The sequence below is a fragment of the Hemibagrus wyckioides genome, linkage group LG07, assembly GCF_019097595.1.
Source record: "Hemibagrus wyckioides isolate EC202008001 linkage group LG07, SWU_Hwy_1.0, whole genome shotgun sequence".
NCBI classification, from domain to species: Eukaryota; Metazoa; Chordata; class Actinopteri; order Siluriformes; family Bagridae; genus Hemibagrus; species Hemibagrus wyckioides.
Genome location: NC_080716.1, coordinates 5,011,612 through 5,029,111, shown reverse-complemented (window position 1 = coordinate 5,029,111; position 17,500 = coordinate 5,011,612). Strand labels below are relative to the sequence as shown.

The 17,500-nt window shown below is 46.2% G+C and overlaps 3 protein-coding genes across 11 annotated transcripts in view; 2 read left to right on the top strand and 1 right to left on the bottom strand.

The window, feature by feature from the left end:
• samd7 (sterile alpha motif domain containing 7) overlaps positions 1 to 5,239 on the bottom strand; it is a 13,143-nt gene extending 7,904 nt beyond the window's left edge. Inside the window, exons 1-6 of one of the 4 annotated variants that reach the window (XM_058394657.1) lie at positions 5,089 to 5,239; positions 3,657 to 3,764; positions 1,370 to 1,483; positions 1,168 to 1,276; positions 438 to 547; positions 266 to 347 (exon numbers count right to left, since the gene is read on the bottom strand). In XM_058394657.1, the coding sequence (XP_058250640.1) occupies positions 266 to 347; positions 438 to 547; positions 1,168 to 1,276; positions 1,370 to 1,463 (395 nt within the window). In that variant the 5' untranslated portion in view covers positions 1,464 to 1,483; positions 3,657 to 3,764; positions 5,089 to 5,239. Of the gene's footprint in view, positions 1 to 265; positions 348 to 437; positions 548 to 1,167; positions 1,277 to 1,369; positions 1,484 to 3,656; positions 4,721 to 5,088 lie in introns of those variants that run through there. The other 3 variants (XM_058394654.1, XM_058394656.1, XM_058394653.1) reach the window with 3 other exon arrangements.
• elavl1a (ELAV like RNA binding protein 1a) lies at positions 4,700 to 16,198 on the top strand. 6 transcript variants are annotated; one of them, XM_058394660.1, is made up of 7 exons: positions 4,712 to 4,831; positions 6,132 to 6,196; positions 11,026 to 11,203; positions 11,514 to 11,617; positions 12,620 to 12,773; positions 12,861 to 13,086; positions 13,401 to 16,198. In XM_058394660.1, exons 2-7 carry the CDS (start codon positions 6,161 to 6,163, stop codon positions 13,723 to 13,725), a joined length of 1,023 nt encoding a protein of 340 aa, XP_058250643.1. In that variant the 5' UTR covers positions 4,712 to 4,831; positions 6,132 to 6,160; the 3' UTR covers positions 13,726 to 16,198. The 6 variants fall into 6 exon arrangements, with proteins under 6 accessions (XP_058250646.1, XP_058250643.1, XP_058250641.1 ...); XM_058394658.1 differs by having other exon boundaries at positions 12,620 to 13,086; XM_058394661.1 differs by lacking the exon at positions 6,132 to 6,196 and having other exon boundaries at positions 4,719 to 4,831.
• Positions 16,199 to 16,746: 548 nt separating this feature from the next.
• Positions 16,747 to 17,500, top strand: part of zgc:101744 (Receptor expression-enhancing protein 6-like) — an 18,884-nt gene continuing 18,130 nt past the window's right edge. Inside the window, exon 1 of the mRNA XM_058394543.1 lies at positions 16,747 to 17,002. Within this exon, the coding sequence (XP_058250526.1) occupies positions 16,885 to 17,002 (118 nt within the window). The 5' untranslated portion in view covers positions 16,747 to 16,884. The remainder of the gene's footprint in view (positions 17,003 to 17,500) is intronic.

Here is a 17,500-nt window from a genome sequence, read left to right as displayed (position 1 = left end):
GCTAGGTTACACCCATCCTTCAGTGGCTAATCCACAGGAAGTGACCAGTGTGTGTGTGTGTGTGGATTAGTGTGTGGTGGTAATGAAGATGATGATGATGGTGGTGGTGGTGGTAATGAAGATGATGATGGTGGTGGTAATGAAGATGATGATGATGATGGTGGTGGTGGTAATGATGATGATGATGGTGGTGGTAATGAAGATGATGATGATGATGGTGGTGGTGGTGATGATGATGAAGTGAGTTTCATGCTCATAACATCACCTGGCTATGTTCTGTTTGTGGAGGATCTCCTGTCGTCTAGCAACTGTTTCCATGGAATCAGGCGGGAGGAAGCTGTAACCTCCTGAAACAGTATTTCTATCATGTAAAAAGGAATAATACTAATAATAATAATAATAATAATGTTGATGATGAAGATAAAGGTGAAGAGGACCTGCTGAACTGAAGGCTCTTCCTGCAAGGACAGCGGAGTGGGGGGGCAGTGGGGGGGCCAGGGGGCGGGACTCAGAAGATGACACCATGTCATGGGGAGGGACAAGCTCCCTACACACACACACACACACACACAAAGTTTAGTGTGTTTCACCACAGGTAAATTCATTCTGCATTTTGAACATGTTGAACACACACACACACACAAATCACACACTAATCAGACACACACACTAATCACACACACACAAATCACACACTAATCACACACACACAAATCACACATACACAAACTAATCACACACACGCTAATCACACACACACTAATCCCACACACATACACAAACTAATCACACACACACACATACACAAACTAATCACACACTAATCACACACACACATACTAATCACACACTAATCACACACATACACAAACTAATCACACATACTAATCACACACACATTAATCACACATACACAAACTAATCACACACACACACAGACTAATCACACACACTAATCACACACACAAACTAATCACACACACACACAAACTAATCACACATACTAATCACACACACACACAAACTAATCACACACACACTAATCACACACACAAATTACACATAGACACACACACACTGTTCACACACAGACACACACAAACTAATCACACACACACTAATCACACACAAACTAATCACACACACACTAATCACACACACACACACCTGTCGATGAAGCGCGGCTCCAGCTGCAGTCTCTGCTGAGTCTGAGAGAGAACCTGTGAGTTCAAAGCCATGGGGTTCCTCATCATCATCTCCTGCCTCTGTCTCAGTTCTGCACACACACACACACACACACACAGTAATGTCCTGTAACACATGGTCACTTTAGTGTATGGGGTTAATGTGTGGTGTGAACTCCTGGTACCTCCTACAGAAATGCTGTTCATCAGTCTGTACCAGTGTTTATCATCCTGCTCTCCTAACGCTGTCATCTTCCTCAGCTGATCCCTCGGGGTCATCACACACACACACACACACACTGCATAACACAACATAAATCACAATGAGGATATAAATTGTTAAAATGTTTTTGTAAACTTGTTGATGTTATTATATAAAGAGATAGAAGCAGTGTGTGTGTGTGTGTGTGTGTGTGTGTGTTTGTGCAGCATCTGTCGACCTGCATGTCCTCTAACTCCACGCTAATCATCAGATTAGCTAATTCCTGAGTGAACAGCACTTTAGCGGGATGTGTTATCTTTTAATCCCGCGCTTTAGCGTTTTACCCTCAGCAAACCTCCCTCTAATCACCGCCACGATCACTGCATATGCTAAATGCTAAGCTCATTAGCTTCCATGAACATCGGGGATGTCCTGAACACACCTCTGCTACACACACACACACACACACACTTCTGTTTAATTAACAGATCCCAAAATATTTCTTCAGTATGTTTTTATTTATCTTCTCTCTTCAGATTTTATGCAAAAGAAAATGAGCTAGCGATTAAAAAGAAAACAAAAGTGCTCTGTAATGTTTTAAATGAGCTTTTTAGTTATGATATATTTAGTTATATATATATATATATATATGTTTATATTACCCTCAGTAATTTACTGTAGAAATATACTCTTATTATTATTTGAGAATGTATTCAGAAAGCTTTTGAAAGCTGACGTCATGAATTATTCATAAATAAACAAACACCAGGGATGAATTATTAATGAGCTTTGATTTACAAACTATTTCTCACATTAATACTGAACACCACTGGAGTGTTTTATTACTGATCTGTAGATACTGTGTGTGTGTGTGTGTGTGCGTGTGTGTGTGCACGCGCGCGCTTGCTTATCCGAGTGCAGGATTTGCTAACTGCTAATCTCATTAAAGGAGCGGATTAAAGGAGAAACTGCTGACGATTTAGACTGAGCCATCCTCATCATCATCATCCTCATCATCATCATCCTCATCATCATCATCCTCATCATCATCATCATCATCATTCTGTTCCACATTTCATGACTAAGTGTTAATAAGCTCTCTGATGTGTAGCTCTGATTAGCTGGTGATATTGTTAGCGTTAGCATTAGCGGTACAGAGCGAGGCCACATTAACCCCTTCATCTCCGGGTTTTAATCAGAAACACCGGCTTCAGGTGAGAGACTGTCGGTACTCGATCGGTACCGGGAACACGACATGTACTGCGCATGTGCAGAAACGCGTCTACTTCGGCAGTTACTTACGGCAGGTGTTTATAATACTGTTGTTCTAATACTATTAATAATATAATGCTATAACGTGTTTCGCGCATGCGCAGTACAAATCGTGTTCCCGGTACGGCTCGAGTAGTGACAGTGACGATAGCTAATGAGAGTTTACACAAAAAAAACCCAGTCCGCGCCTCACTACCAGTTAACCAATCACTGCACAGCTTTCCCGTTGCCATGACGACCGAGCCGTCAGTATTATGGTATGGTATGGATGATTAATCTGCAGTGTTACAGATACTTACATCCCCCTGTGCTGATGGATAACTAGTGCAAATTATTATTATATATCTAAAGAAATAAATAAATAATGAAAATAATAAATCTTTAGTCAGTGGGGATCTTACTCCTCTAACATCACTCATTTAAAGAGTTTATAAAAGTCACAACAGTGTCATCTGTTGTGTGATGTAATTCACAGATTTTAATCGTTTTTATTTATTTCACTTATTTCCTTTTCTGTTTGTTCATTCTTTACTCTTTATTTTTTTCCCCTTTTTTATTTATTTATTACTGTTTTTGTTTGTTCATGTTTATATTGATATTTTAATATACGATCATTTATTTTATTTATAATAATATTCATTTTATTGTTTTTTATTGTAAGTTTTATTGATCTCTGTTAATTTAGTGGTTTATAAGAAATGAACTAACTAACTATTAGTTAGGAATGAATTCTATTAGATACTTATCTATCTATCTATCTATCTATCTATCTATCTATCTATCTATCTATCTATTTAAAATATTGTTTGACACACATGCATTAGTATTTTACTCTTCTTCTTCTTACTGTATACACCAGTGTGAGGTATCTCTCTTTATGTTCAGATAAACTTCATAAAGAAGTGTGAAATCTTTAAATGTATGTAAGTAAAGCCCTCATCGCTATAAAGCTAATAAAGCTAATAGAGATAATGTGTGAGATGCAGTGACACACTGACCTGTGCTCAGAGTTTCAGCCAGACGACGAATCACAAATCAAACAAATCAAGTGAATAAAGTGTGGAAGATGAAGTAGAGACGCAGTCCGCTCAGCACCCTGCTCCAGTCTGTGATGGGGATGGGACAGTGTGTGTGTGTGTGTGAAATAAAACAGATATTTAACCAGAGATTTAGCCCTGCATTAGCGTGTCCTGCTCTAATCCACACGTCTGTGCTCTGCTCTGAGGGTAATGAAGTGTGCAGCATAAGTGAGCTCGTTAAACTCCCATAATCCCCCTGTAACACCTTAACACTCACAAAGCCTCCACACACACACAACGCCACAGTGTGTGCTTCATATTCCTCTCATCACCTTCTGCACTAATCACAGGGGGATTGTGGGGTTGAGTCCCTGCTGAAGGGCCGTTAGGGGAATCACTCCATATTGTAAGGCTTAGAACACAGACGATACAGTAAACACACGCTGAGTGATAAGAACTGACCCCGAATGGACGGCTGAAGAATCCTGAAGGGTTCTTTATTAACATATAGAACACTGCACAAAGGGGTTAGGGCACAGAATATTCAACATTTATCCAATTCTCATAGTTAAACATCTTTTAAAAGTGTTTAAAACAGTGCATGTGTGTATTTATTTCAATTTCATTAGGTTGTGTTTGATTGTGGATGCTGAGTTCTTAACATTTTGAGAAACGCTTCCTATTGTTGTTAGTATTTATTTATTTCTGAGGTTTATTTAAGTGTGTACCACAATGATGGGTAACACAAAAAAACACCTTTTTTTAACTGAGTTTGACTTGTTAATTCTTGCAGTGTAATTATCTAAGTAACTGAAGAATCGAATCAGTAACGTGCTGAATGATTCACTTCACTGAATCGAGTCGTTAAGTTCAATACACTTAGCGGATTCATTTGAAATCATTCGAATCATAAATAAAGAGTCGTTTTGCGCAGCGCTGTTCTGACGCATGGTAAGATTGACGTGAATCCTAGCCAATCATCTCCGAGCTCGCGCCGCATGTCGCTGGTGGGCGTGGTCGTCGCCGTTCGCTTACAGTTTCCTTGTGGGGGCGGTTTTGTGTCACGCGCACGCAGCCACGTTCAGACAGAAAGCGGTCGGAAGGTGATTTTTTTTTTGGTTTTTGAGAAAAGACTCGGAGCGGGGGTGAAGTCGGTAAGTTACATGTCACGAACTGAAATAATATCCGATTACGAATTGTTTTATTCTAATTCACCCCCTCTTTTGTTAGCATGTAGCTAACCGGGCGTTTTCTGAGGCCTGGTTTTCATATTAGACTGGCCTGAGAGGAGTGCGCGCGCGCGGCCTGCTCGCGCGTAAAGCCTGGTTGTAAGGGGAAAAAAACAGCGCGGGATTCGGTTTCCGAATAAAAATCAGTGTCGAGATTGTAATAAATGACAAGATAAACTTACAAGAACTGGATTTCGATACGCTACAAAACGAACAAACACGCGTGTATGCGTCTTAAATGGCGGCGAGTCGTTACTCTTAGCTACCAAGCTAACGTTTAACCCAGACAGGAAGAACATGGCGGCGTCCCAATCGGCGCCATCTTGGTCATGTTCTGCACTCCATAGTGAGCGAGTTCCGGGTTTGTAAAGCTGTTATAGGGGACAGTGAAGGTTTATGGTATTTGGGATGCGGCCTTGTTGTTAAGCTAGCTTTCTGCTATGGGAACCGTTAGCTTAGCAGGAGTTCAAACAAAGACTGCCGTAAATGCTCCTCACTTCACGGGGTAGTAGCTAGTTAGCAATGCTAATCGTGGTGCTTGTGTTTCTGCTGGATATTTTAAACAGGCTCGGTTTCAGGGATAGGCTCAAGCTATTAAAAACCCTCGTAAATAATTGTGAATATATATATATATGATTAAGGGAGATCTAACGATTTAACTTCACAAGCTATTTCAAATAAGCACAGTTGTAAGGTACCTGATGGTACTTTATATATTTAACTGAAAATCTATTTGTTTTATTAGATGTCTGTTTAAGTTGCATTTGGTTTCATTTACAGACATAGTGTTCCACACTTTAGAGTAATTTATGTGAGTCTGAGGCGGTGATGAGGATGGGATGGCGTGTAGACCGGAAGTGGACCCTCTAATGGCGCAGAGGGAAATTTATTTGCATATAAACCTGATGAGCTTTAGGTGATGGTTCACAGAGACGAGTGTGTATAGTGTTAACACTGACCGTGTGTGTGTGTTAGAGAATAGCTGAAGTGAGGTGTTAAAAATACACGCTGAAGCTCTCCTGCCTCACGGCTCTTATGTTCTTTCCACAGGTAATATCAGAAGCCGACTCATCTTTCTACCTTTCCCCTTTTTTTTTGTTCTCTTTCATTTCCCAATCCGTGTTTTGTTTTTGCCCCCTCCCTTATTTTGGTTCAGTTCTTCGCTTATTTTTTAATCAGCGTGTATTTTTATTACCATTTTGTTTGTTTTTTTTGGTGTCTTCAGATCAGAGTGGGGATCTGTGACGGCTCTTCATGGCAGTCAGAAGGGGACACGTTAGATACTTAAAAGTGAGTAGACTCTGTATCTATTAGGGACACGACTGTGTGTGTGAGAGAGAGAGACACGTTTTTACACCACAAGCTGATTGGGAGAGAGCGCGAGCAGGAGAGAGAACGAGCGAGACAGAGGGAGCGAGAGAGAGAACGATCGAGACAGAGGGAGCGAGAGACAGAGGGAGCGAGACAGAGGGAGCAAGAGACAGAGGGAGCGAGACAGAGGGAGAGAGACAGAGGGAGCGAGACAGAGGGAGCGAGAGAGAGAACGAGCGAGACAGAGGGAGCGAGAGAGAGAACGAGCGAGACAGAGGGAGCGAGACAGGGAGCGAGAGAGAGAACGAGCGAGACAGAGGGAGCGAGAGAGAGAACGAGCGAGACAGAGGGAGCGAGACAGGGAGCGAGAGAGAGAACGAGCGAGACAGAGGGAGCGAGAGAGAACGAGCGAGACAGAGGGAGCGAGAGACAGAGGGAGCGAGAGAGAGAGGGAGCGAGAGAGAGAGGGAGCGAGAGAGAGAACGAGCGAGAGAGAGAACGAGCGAGACAGAGGGAGCGAGAGAGAGGGAGCGAGAGAGAGAACGAGCGAGAGAGAGAACGAGCGAGAGAGAGAACGAGCGAGAGAGAGGGAGCGAGACAGAGAGAACGAGCGAGACAGAGGGAGCGAGAGAGAGAACGAGCGAGACAGAGGGAGCGAGAGAGAGAGGGAGCGAGACAGAGGGAGCGAGAGAGAGAGGGAGCGAGAGAGAGGGAGCGAGACAGAGGGAGCGAGAGACAGAGGGAGCGAGAGACAGAGGGAGCGAGAGAGAGAGGGAGCGAGACAGAGGGAGCGAGAGAGAGAACGAGCGAGACAGAGGGAGCGAGAGAGAGAGGGAGCGAGACAGAGGGAGCGAGAGAGAGAGGGAGCGAGAGAGAGAGGGAGCGAGAGAGAGAGGGAGCGAGAGAGAGAGGGAGCGAGAGAGAGAGGGAGCGAGAGAGAGAGGGAGCGAGAGAGAGAGGGAGCGAGAGAGAGAGGGAGCGAGAGAGAGAGGGAGCGAGAGAGAGAGGGAGCGAGACAGAGGGAGCGAGAGAGAGAACGAGCGAGACAGAGGGAGCGAGAGAGAGAACGAGCGAGACAGAGGGAGCGAGAGAGAGAACGAGCGAGACAGAGGGAGCGAGAGAGAGAACGAGCGAGACAGAGGGAGCGAGAGAGAGAACGAGCGAGACAGAGGGAGCGAGAGAGAGAACGAGCGAGACAGAGGGAGCGAGAGAGAGAACGAGCGAGACAGAGGGAGCGAGAGAGAGAACGAGCGAGACAGAGGGAGCGAGAGAGAGAACGAGCGAGACAGAGGGAGCGAGAGAGAGAACGAGCGAGACAGAGGGAGCGAGAGAGAGAACGAGCGAGACAGAGGGAGCGAGAGAGAGAACGAGCGAGACAGAGGGAGCGAGAGAGAGAACGAGCGAGACAGAGGGAGCGAGAGAGAGAACGAGCGAGACAGAGGGAGCGAGAGAGAGAACGAGCGAGACAGAGGGAGCGAGAGAGAGAACGAGCGAGACAGAGGGAGCGAGAGAGAGAACGAGCGAGACAGAGGGAGCGAGAGAGAGAACGAGCGAGACAGAGGGAGCGAGAGAGAGAACGAGCGAGACAGAGGGAGCGAGAGAGAACGAGCGAGACAGAGGGAGCGAGAGAGAGAACGAGCGAGACAGAGGGAGCGAGAGAGAGAACGAGCGAGACAGAGGGAGCGAGAGAGAGAACGAGCGAGACAGAGGGAGCGAGAGAGAGAACGAGCGAGACAGAGGGAGCGAGAGAGAGAACGAGCGAGACAGAGGGAGCGAGAGAGAGAACGAGCGAGACAGAGGGAGCGAGAGAGAACGAGCGAGACAGAGGGAGCGAGAGAGAGAACGAGCGAGACAGAGGGAGCGAGAGAGAGAACGAGCGAGACAGAGGGAGCGAGAGAGAGAACGAGCGAGACAGAGGGAGCGAGAGAGAGAACGAGCGAGACAGAGGGAGCGAGAGAGAGAACGAGCGAGACAGAGGGAGCGAGAGAGAGAACGAGCGAGACAGAGGGAGCGAGAGAGAGAACGAGCGAGACAGAGGGAGCGAGAGAGAGAACGAGCGAGACAGAGGGAGCGAGAGAGAGAACGAGCGAGAGAGAGAACGAGCGAGGGGGAGGGAGGGAGAACGACCGAGAACGAGCGAGAGGGCGAGCGAGCGAGACCTACAGAGAGAGAGAGAGAGGGCGAGCGAGAGAGAGAACGAGCGAGAGAGAGGGAGCGAGAGAGAGGGGGAGCGAGAGAGAGGGGGAGAACGAGCGAGGGGGAGGGAGGGGGAGGGAGAAGGAGGGAGGGGGAGGGAGAACGAGAGGGAGGGAGAACGAGAGGGAGGGAGAACGAGCGAGACCTACAGAGAGAGAGGGCGAGCGAGACCTACAGAGAGAGAGGGCGAGCGAGACCTACAGAGAGAGAGAGAGAGGGCGAGACCTACAGAGAGAGAGAGGGTGAGCGAGACCTACAGAGAGAGAGAGAGAGAGAGAGAGGGCGAGCGAGAGAGAGAGGGAGCGAGCGAGAGAGAGAGAGGGAGCGAGAGAGAGAGGGAGCGAGAGAGAGAGGGAGCGAGACAGGGCGAGAGAGAGGGAGCGAGACAGGGCGAGAGAGAGGGGGAGCGAGAGAGAGGAGGAGCGAGGCAGGGCGAGAGAGAGGGGGAGCGAGAGAGAGGAGGAGCGAGGCAGGGCGAGAGAGAGGGGCAGAGAGAGGGAGAGAGAATGAGCGAGACGGAGGGAGCGAGAGAGAGAGAACGAGTGAGTGAGAGGGAGGGAGGGGGGGGGGAGGGAGAACAACCGAGAACGAGAGGGAGGGAGAAGGAGCGGGAGGGAGGGAGGGAGGGAGGGAGAACGAGCGAGAGGGAGGGAGGGAGGGAGGGAGGGAGGGAGAACGAGCGAGAGGGAGCGGGAGGGAGGGAGGGAGGGAGAACGAGCGAGACCTACAGAGAGAGAGAGAGAGGGCGAGCGAGACCTACAGAGAGAGAGAGAGAGGGCGAGCGAGACCTACACAGAGAGAGAGAGAGAGAGAGAGGGCGAGCGAGACCTACACAGAGAGAGAGAGAGAGGGTGAGCGAGACCTACAGAGAGAGAGAGAGGGCGAGTGTGAGCGAGACCTACAGAGAGAGAGAGGGCGAGTGTGAGCGAGACCTACAGAGAGAGAGAGGGCGAGTGTGAGCGAGACCTACAGAGAGAGAGAGGGCGAGTGTGAGCGAGACCTACAGAGAGAGAGAGGGCAAGTGTGAGCGTGAGCGAGACCTACAGAGAGAGAGAGAGAGGGCGAGTGTGAGCGTGAGCGAGACCTACAGAGAGAGAGAGAGAGGGCGAGTGTGAGTGAGATCTACAGAGAGAGAGAGAGAGAGAGAGAGAGAGAGGGTGAGCGAGACCTACAGAGAGAGAGAGAGAGAGAGGGTGAGCGAGACCTACACAGAGAGAGAGGGCGAGTGTGAGCGAGACCTACAGAGAGAGAGAGAGAGGGCGAGCGAGACCTACAGAGAGAGAGAGAGAGAGGGCGAGTGTGAGTGAGACCTACAGAGAGAGAGAGAGAGGGCGAGTGTGAGTGAGACCTACAGAGAGAGAGAGAGAGAGAGGGCGAGTGTGAGCGAGACCTACAGAGCGAGAGAGAGAGAGGGCGAGCGAGACCTACACACAGAGAGAGGGAGAGGGCGAGGGTGAGTGAGACCTACAGAGAGAGAGAGAGAGAGAGAGGGCGAGTGTGAGCGAGACCTACAGAGCGAGAGAGAGAGAGGGCGAGCGAGACCTACACACAGGGAGAGGGCGAGGGTGAGTGAGACCTACAGAGAGAGAGAGGGCGAGCGAGACCTACACACAGAGAGAGAGAGAGAGAGAGAGAGAGAGAGGGTGAGCGAGACCTACAGAGAGAGAGAGAGAGAGGGTGAGCGAGACCTACAGAGAGAGAGAGAGAGGGCGAGCGAGACCTACAGAGAGAGAGAGAGGGCGAGCGAGACCTAAAGAGAGAGAGAGAGAGAGAGAGAGGTCGAGCGAGACCTACAGAGAGAGAGCGTGAGCGAGACCTACAGAGAGAGAGCGAGCGCGTGAGTGAGACATACAGACAGAGAGAGACAGAGATGTGCCATGAGCTGATGGGGTGTTCATGTATATCATTTGCTTCTCTTGTTGTGAAGAGCTGGAGAAACATGCACACTAATTAATGCTAGTTAGTGAGGGTAGTTAGCTAGGTAAATGTAACCCTGGCAGTGGCTTGGAGCAACAGTTAACCCGGATCTCTGGTTAGTTAGAAGAGCAGCGACCAAGCAGCGTTCATATTTCACGTACACGTGTAACACGGAGCTGGGATTTCAGCGACAGCTAAACTGAGAGTGTATAACGAGCCATAAACCCACACACCCCTGTCCTCTGTGTCCGTCATATTATCGCTTCTCACCTCGTTTTAGCACAAAAAACAGCCAGAAAGTTGTGTTTTATTTTCACTAAGAAATTAAAGAGAAAAGAAACGTTTCTACTGACGACAGGCAGCAGATTGGAGAGCAGCTCCACAGCCATCTTTTAGTTATTTCCTGATTCAGAATTATTGCCCCAGTGACCATTAGGGGCAGATCTGCTGTAACTGGAACATCTGTGTATTCATGCACACCAGTGTAACTGTCAAAGCTGCAGCTATTGAAATCTGTTCATTTTACTCCTCCGTGATACGGACCATGCTTTTTTTTTGTGGTCAGACGCAGGTTCTCCTGCTTTAATTGATTCCCTCTCTTTTTTAGAGCTTTAAATGTGTTCTGTATTAGCTGTCACTAGTAAATCATCCTCCTCTCACTGCCGTGTGATTCTGTCTCTTTGTCGCTGTCTCAGGAGGTGTACGACATGTCGAACGGTTATGAAGATCACATGGTGGATGAGGCGAAGGACGCCAAGACAAACCTGATCGTGAACTATCTGCCCCAGAACATGTCTCAGGAGGAGCTGCGCAGCCTCTTCAGCAGCATCGGCGAGGTGGAGAGCGCTAAGCTCATTCGAGATAAAGTCGCCGGTCCGTATTTATACACGTTTATATATCGAAATCTGTCTCTCAAACACGCACACACACGCCGATAAGTCAGAGAAATGTGGATCTCTCTTTATATCATTAATAACTTTCGGCTCTATTTTAATATTTTTTTCCCAGAAGGTTTGTCCTGTTTTTTTTCCCTGCAAAATATGGTTAATTCATTTCTGATATTTTTAATGATTTGTTTCTTTCTATCCGTAAGGTTTGTTGGTTTGTTTGTTTGTTTGTTTGTTTTTGTTTGTTTGGTTTAGTTTGGTTGTTTTTATTGTTTTGTTTGTGTTGTTTTCTCCAGGCCACAGTTTAGGGTACGGCTTTGTTAACTATGTAAACCCTAATGATGCAGAAAGAGCAATCAGTACTCTGAATGGCCTGAGGCTACAGTCTAAAACCATCAAGGTAATATTACACCACTACATATATTTTCCATCACGCGTGGCCTTTTCACCCGTCGGGTTAAATCTGTTACCGTAATGCTTTTGGTTAAAGCTGTGGGTTGTTTACTTTTCACTCAGTAACACTCCACATTAAGGCCTGGCTTATACTTCATGCATGATGAGGTTGTTTTGCTCACCGCGTACAGCCGGAGGATTAAAAACAATGGCCACTAGGTGGAGCCAGAACGTCCCTGAACATCAGGTTAGCAAGATGGTTTGCAGCACGTTAAGTTTGATTTTATCTAAAACTTCACCTGGTACCAAAACAGACCTCTGATGGCCGTGTGAGGTGTTTTTTTTTAATTATTCGGACACTAACCACAAGCCATAACTCGGTAACTGGATCCGTACACAAACGTGTGCCATTTAAAACATGACGCTTGTGCCATGCGACGCTGCACCTTGTCATTAAGTAACGGAGACTTCCGATGACGTGTGCAGGATGCGCTGCGGCAGCCATCTTGCTTGGACACGCGTCTCTAAAAGCGAGTATATTCCAGGCTTAAGAGATGGATGTGAATAACTTGTTATTAAGACATAAACAATCTTTTAATCTGTTCCTTTTCATGAGTAAAATGTTTTTAGAATTGTTACACTACCTGACTAAAGGAATATTATGCTAATTAAGCTGATGATTGGTTAATGAACTGAACTAATCGAACTGCAACATTAGTTTATAACATGCTAATGTTTGTTTTCTAGATATAAACACTAGATTCTGCTGTGGTGTTTTTTTTTTGTTTTTTTGTTTTGTTTTTGAGCTAAAAGGTTTTTCCTAAATGTAAAAGACTTTAATGCAGTGAGACAGATCCCAGTCGTCCTGCTCCACTGGTCAGTGTCCTGTAGTTGTTGAGTGACATGTTCCGGAGTGTTTCTGAAATCCATCCTTTTTGTCAGTCTGCTTCTTTTCTTTATATTCTGATTTGTTGTGAAAGTGTGTGTGTCGTGTGTTTCCCCGCCGTAGGTGTCGTATGCACGGCCCAGCTCAGACTCCATCAAAGACGCCAATCTCTACATCAGCGGCCTTCCTAAGAACATGACCCAGAAGGATGTGGAGGACATGTTCTTACGCTACGGACGCATCATCAACTCGCGTGTGCTCGTGGATCAGACTTCAGGTGAGCAGGACGCTCTCATCTCCCATATCTACAGTAATCTTCTGCTTCTAGTTAGCGCTTCTTCACGACCGTTCCTGTTCCTGTCAGGTCTTTCCCGTGGAGTTGCGTTTATACGCTTTGACAAGCGTTCTGAGGCAGAAGACGCTGTCAAAGAGCTGAACGGACAGAAACCACCCGGTGCGGCCGAACCCATCACCGTCAAATTCGCCGCGAATCCTAATCAGATTAAAAACACACAGATAATCCCTCAGATCTATCACACACAGTCACGCCGCTTCGGAGGACCTGTACACCACCAGGCCCAGAGATTCAGGTACACACACACACACACACACACACACAATGCTGTGAGCGCAGAATCTTTTCTTTATATGTATTTATATGACATAACCAGGTTTGTCTTCTGCCAATGAAACTCTCTTAGAAAGTGTTTCTTTTCTTTTTGTTGTCTATTCTATTTTAAATTAAATTAGTTTTGTTTTTTCCTTCTTAAAGAAAAATCGGACTGTGTCCAATCTAAACAGACAGTGCTGCTCTCAGCCAATCAGGAGACAGAAGGGTGGGGTCATTCTGTAAATGTGTTGATTTTTAAAAATTGTGAATTATAATTGTGTGTGTGTTCTCAAGGTTCTCCCCAATGGGCGTGGACCACATGGGCGGTCTGTCGGGGGCGAACATGGGCGGGAGCACGCAGACCGGCTGGTGCATCTTCATCTATAACCTTGGTCCGGACGCAGACGAGGGAATCCTGTGGCAGATGTTCGGTCCGTTCGGCGCCGTCACCAACGTCAAGGTGATCCGAGACTTCAACACCAACAAGTGCAAAGGCTTCGGCTTCGTCACCATGACCAATTACGAGGAGGCGGCCGTGGCCATCGCTAGCCTCAACGGTTACAGACTGGGGGACAAAATCCTGCAGGTGTCCTTCAAAACCAGCAAGACACACAAGTAGAAGGACGTCGCTCGGAAAGTCCCTGTTTTATAGGTTCATCTGCTTCTCACACACACACTGTGCTCTTCACCCTGCTCACACACACACACACACCCCTCACGTCACTACATCACTGCATTCATCAAGTCCATGGTGATGTATGGTTTAACTGAGTATCCCCACACACCCTGTGTGGTGTTCCACATCAGTCTCCATCCCCCCCCCCACGCTGTGAAGTCCACAACATGCGCCATCATTCAGTCTTTTTCTTTTGTTGTTTTTTGTTTTTTGTTTTTTTCCAGGTATGCTAGTAAGATTTTTTTCTCCTTGGTAGCATAATTTCACTTGGCATAGCTTTGGCATGTTTTTTTTTTTGTTTTTGTTTTTTATAAGCTGTATTGTTGTTCAACACCCCATCACTGACACTTCTTTTTCCCTCCTCTCTTTTTGTTTTGTTATTCAGACTGCAAGTTGCTAGTGAGATTTTCTTAAGGTACATGATTACCTGTATATTTCTTTTTCTTTTTTGTCCTCTTAGTATTATCCAGTTTGTAGTTTTCAGTGCTTGATGTAAGTATTGTCACACACACACACACACACACACACAGGTCACGGCTCAGTTGCTGTGTGGACCTCTGATAGCTGTATAAGATCTGAACTCGGTCCTGCTCATAAACATGTTCATGGAGCTGTGTGTGTGTGATGTCTCTGCCTCTGCTGTCTGTCTGTCTGTACGCAGAACTGCAGCGAAATAATCCGCAAGAATGGGGGAAGGGGCGGGGCCTGGTTCTGCATGTAGGCGGGGCTAATGTCAGGAAATTCGATTCAAGTTTTGAATCGAATCACTTTATCCCTGAAATTCAGACATGTCTCACTGTCCATGCTTCTGATTATTATGGGATGTTTTGGAGATTCTCAGCAGTCACTGATCCTAGTACAGTGTTTCAGCATGTCCATGCTTTATTGTTTATTTCCTCCAGTTTTTGACCCCGAGGCACTTTTCCAGATCCAGGCTGTGGTGTATCCAGTGAACGAAAGTGTGTGTGTTTGGTTATTTAAGTTAAAAAAAAAAGAAAAAAAAAAAAGAAATGAATAAGAAAGGGAGCGAGTGAAAGGAAGAAGGACCAAAGGATGAGGAAAGTTCCCCTGAAAAAAAAGAAAAAGACAACAAAATGTAGTTCCCCTGTTTCTCATTTCAGCTTCAAGCTTTTGTTATTTACTTCTTTTCTCTTTTTTTCTTTTTCTTTATTTACTGTTTTTTGTGGCTTTAGTTGTATTTTTTTTTTCTCTCACTAATCGTCAAAAAACGGAGATATTTTTCTTTCTTTTTGTGTTTTGAAATTGTTTGACCATTCTGATCATTAAATTTTATTTTCCTTTGCCGAACATTTTGTTTTGTTTCATTTATTTCTGATTAGATTTGGTTTGTTTGGTTTGTTTCCAGATCTCTCCTTGATGAATTCCGTTAGATTTGGGGCGTCTCTCACTGCGTTACATTAGGACCAAGACGCCGAGCTAGTGCATTTTGTAAGTGTTTATTTAGCGAGAGCTTTTCATTTTGTTGGTGTTAGATGGTCAGGAAACACTAAAGCTCTGTGTTCACGCTCTGTAGTGAAGTAACTCCTACAGCTTCAGTAATATTTACACCTCAAGGGCACTTCAGGAGGCTGCCGGAGTAGTGAACCACAGTGAATCTGTCCTGTTCCGCTGGGGGGTGGGGGGGCACAGACAAGTCTTTATTTTAGACCTCAGTCTTTTAATGCAGCTATTTTATGACTTATAACTGCAGTGAGGTGAAGAGGAAAAAAAACCGTTTATGCAGAATATTTCTCCGATCGTTTCTCGAACCCTGATTGGCCGACATCTTAAAGAGCTCTGCTGAGTGTTTGTGTTGTGGTTTATAAACCATCACAATACTGTAGCTACGGCTAGCTGAGAGATCCTCAACAGTGGTTACTGCAGTGAAACCATGGCAACAACCACTCAATGTTGCTATGGCAACACCGTGTTCAGTATACATCTGGTTCTGTTTCTGTCTCTTGTGTTTTATCTTGGTCTCCTTTTTCTGTCTCTCTCTCTCCGTCAGTCTTGCTTTCTCTCTGTCCATCTGTATCTCTCTCTGCCCCCCCTGTCTGTCTGTCTGTCTGTCTCTCTCTCTCTCTCTCTCTCTGTCCCCCTCTCTGCCTGTCTCTCCCCCCTCCCTTTCTCTGTTATAATACACAGGTTAAGAAGACTTGTCAGATGTTGAACACACACTGGTGTTAGTGATGTGTGTGATTGTCCTGCTCTGCCTCTTGGTGGTGATGTGTAGTGTTTTGGTGTGTGTGTGTGTGAGAGAGAGAGAGAGAGAGAGAGTGTGAGTGTGTTATATTTATTGTTGTACATGATTCGTGTCATCCATGTACAGACTTTGTTTTTTTTAATTGCCATTTTCAGATTTACAGTCAGACTGTAATGTGGTTTTATTTCAAATAAAATACAAATCAAATGGAAACGGCCTTGTGTTCTATCACACACACACACACACACACACACACCCCAAGTGTTGTCCAGTCCCATCATCCCCACACCCCGCCTGCTCGGGAATGGTTTGGACCTCTATCAAATCCCAGATCCAGCTCTTTATTCTGTTCATCTCACCCTGCAGACACGGACACGCCGTGGTCCAGGTCGATGTTCATCCCCTGTCTGTCACGTGGCCAGATTAGTTTATTAGCTAGGTGAAAATGAGAAAATGAACCGAGCAATAAAGAGGAGGTAAAGGTGAAGAGAAAAAGATGCAGGAAGAATAAATAAACACTTTTAAGGAATCAGAAGATAAAATCACCTATTTTTATGTCACGGAAAGTTCGATCTGTTAAGAGAAGAGACGCGGAAAGAGATTAATAATTAACAACAGATTCATAAAATAATTAATAATTGATGAGAAAATATCACGATATTATTTATTAGCCGCAGCCGGTTGCGGAGTTGCGCGCGTGACGTGGCAGGAATCCCGCTCTGTGATTGGTTGTCAGAGCCTGGGCTCCGTCGCGTCACGCGCGCGTGCACCTGCCAGGCTGTAACGGGGCAGTGTGTGTGAGGAGCGACACGGTGAGTTGTAACACTCATATCCAGACCTTTCCGCTCGTTAATCCCGAACTGTACCGGACACACGGACACGCACGCGACATCCCCGCCATGTGGGCCGCGGTAACGGAGCGCTACGAGGCGTTTTTAAAGGAGAAGAACCTGCTGACGGACTGTCTAGCGGAGCTCGAGCGGCGCACCGGTGTACAGAGACAGTACATCGCCTCAGGTACGGACTCAGATAACGGACACACACACACACACACACACACACACACACAGGGAACTTTAACTTCCTTAACCACACCTTCACCTGGCTCGCGCACGCACACACACTGTACTTTATTCAAGAACGACACGGCAATAAACTTTTATCCATTTATAGTTACATTTTAAGGTGACTTCCGTTTCCGCTTATAAAGAGTGTTTCTCTCTCCTTAAGCTGATCAGAGAAAACACACAGCTTCATCATGTTCCTCAGGAAGCTCTGACACTGGAGACTCCTTCCACACACGATACACGATAACCTGTTCGAGCTGGATAAAGCGCAGTATAAAGCTGCGCTAATGCAAATGTAAACAAATCCTGAGTGCTGGAGCAGAGCGTCCTGACAACTTATTTTTAATAAACACATGTATGTAGGATGTGTGTGTGTGTGTGTGTGTTGTGGACACACCCTCATCCTCGTCTCTTGCTACTGGTTTGGATTTCTCAGCTGCTCACCAGG

What these genes read in the sequence shown, in the direction of transcription:
- elavl1a (XM_058394658.1), top strand. Translation starts at nt 6,161, where the DNA reads ATGGCAGTCAGAAGGGGACACGTTAGATACTTAAAA. An exon ending in GACACGTTAGATACTTAAAA is followed by an intron (nt 6,197 to 11,025) that starts GTGAGTAGACTC and finishes TCGCTGTCTCAG; the next exon opens with GAGGTGTACGACATGTCGAA. An exon ending in CACCAGGCCCAGAGATTCAG is followed by an intron (nt 13,087 to 13,400) that starts GTACACACACAC and finishes TGTGTTCTCAAG; the next exon opens with GTTCTCCCCAATGGGCGTGG.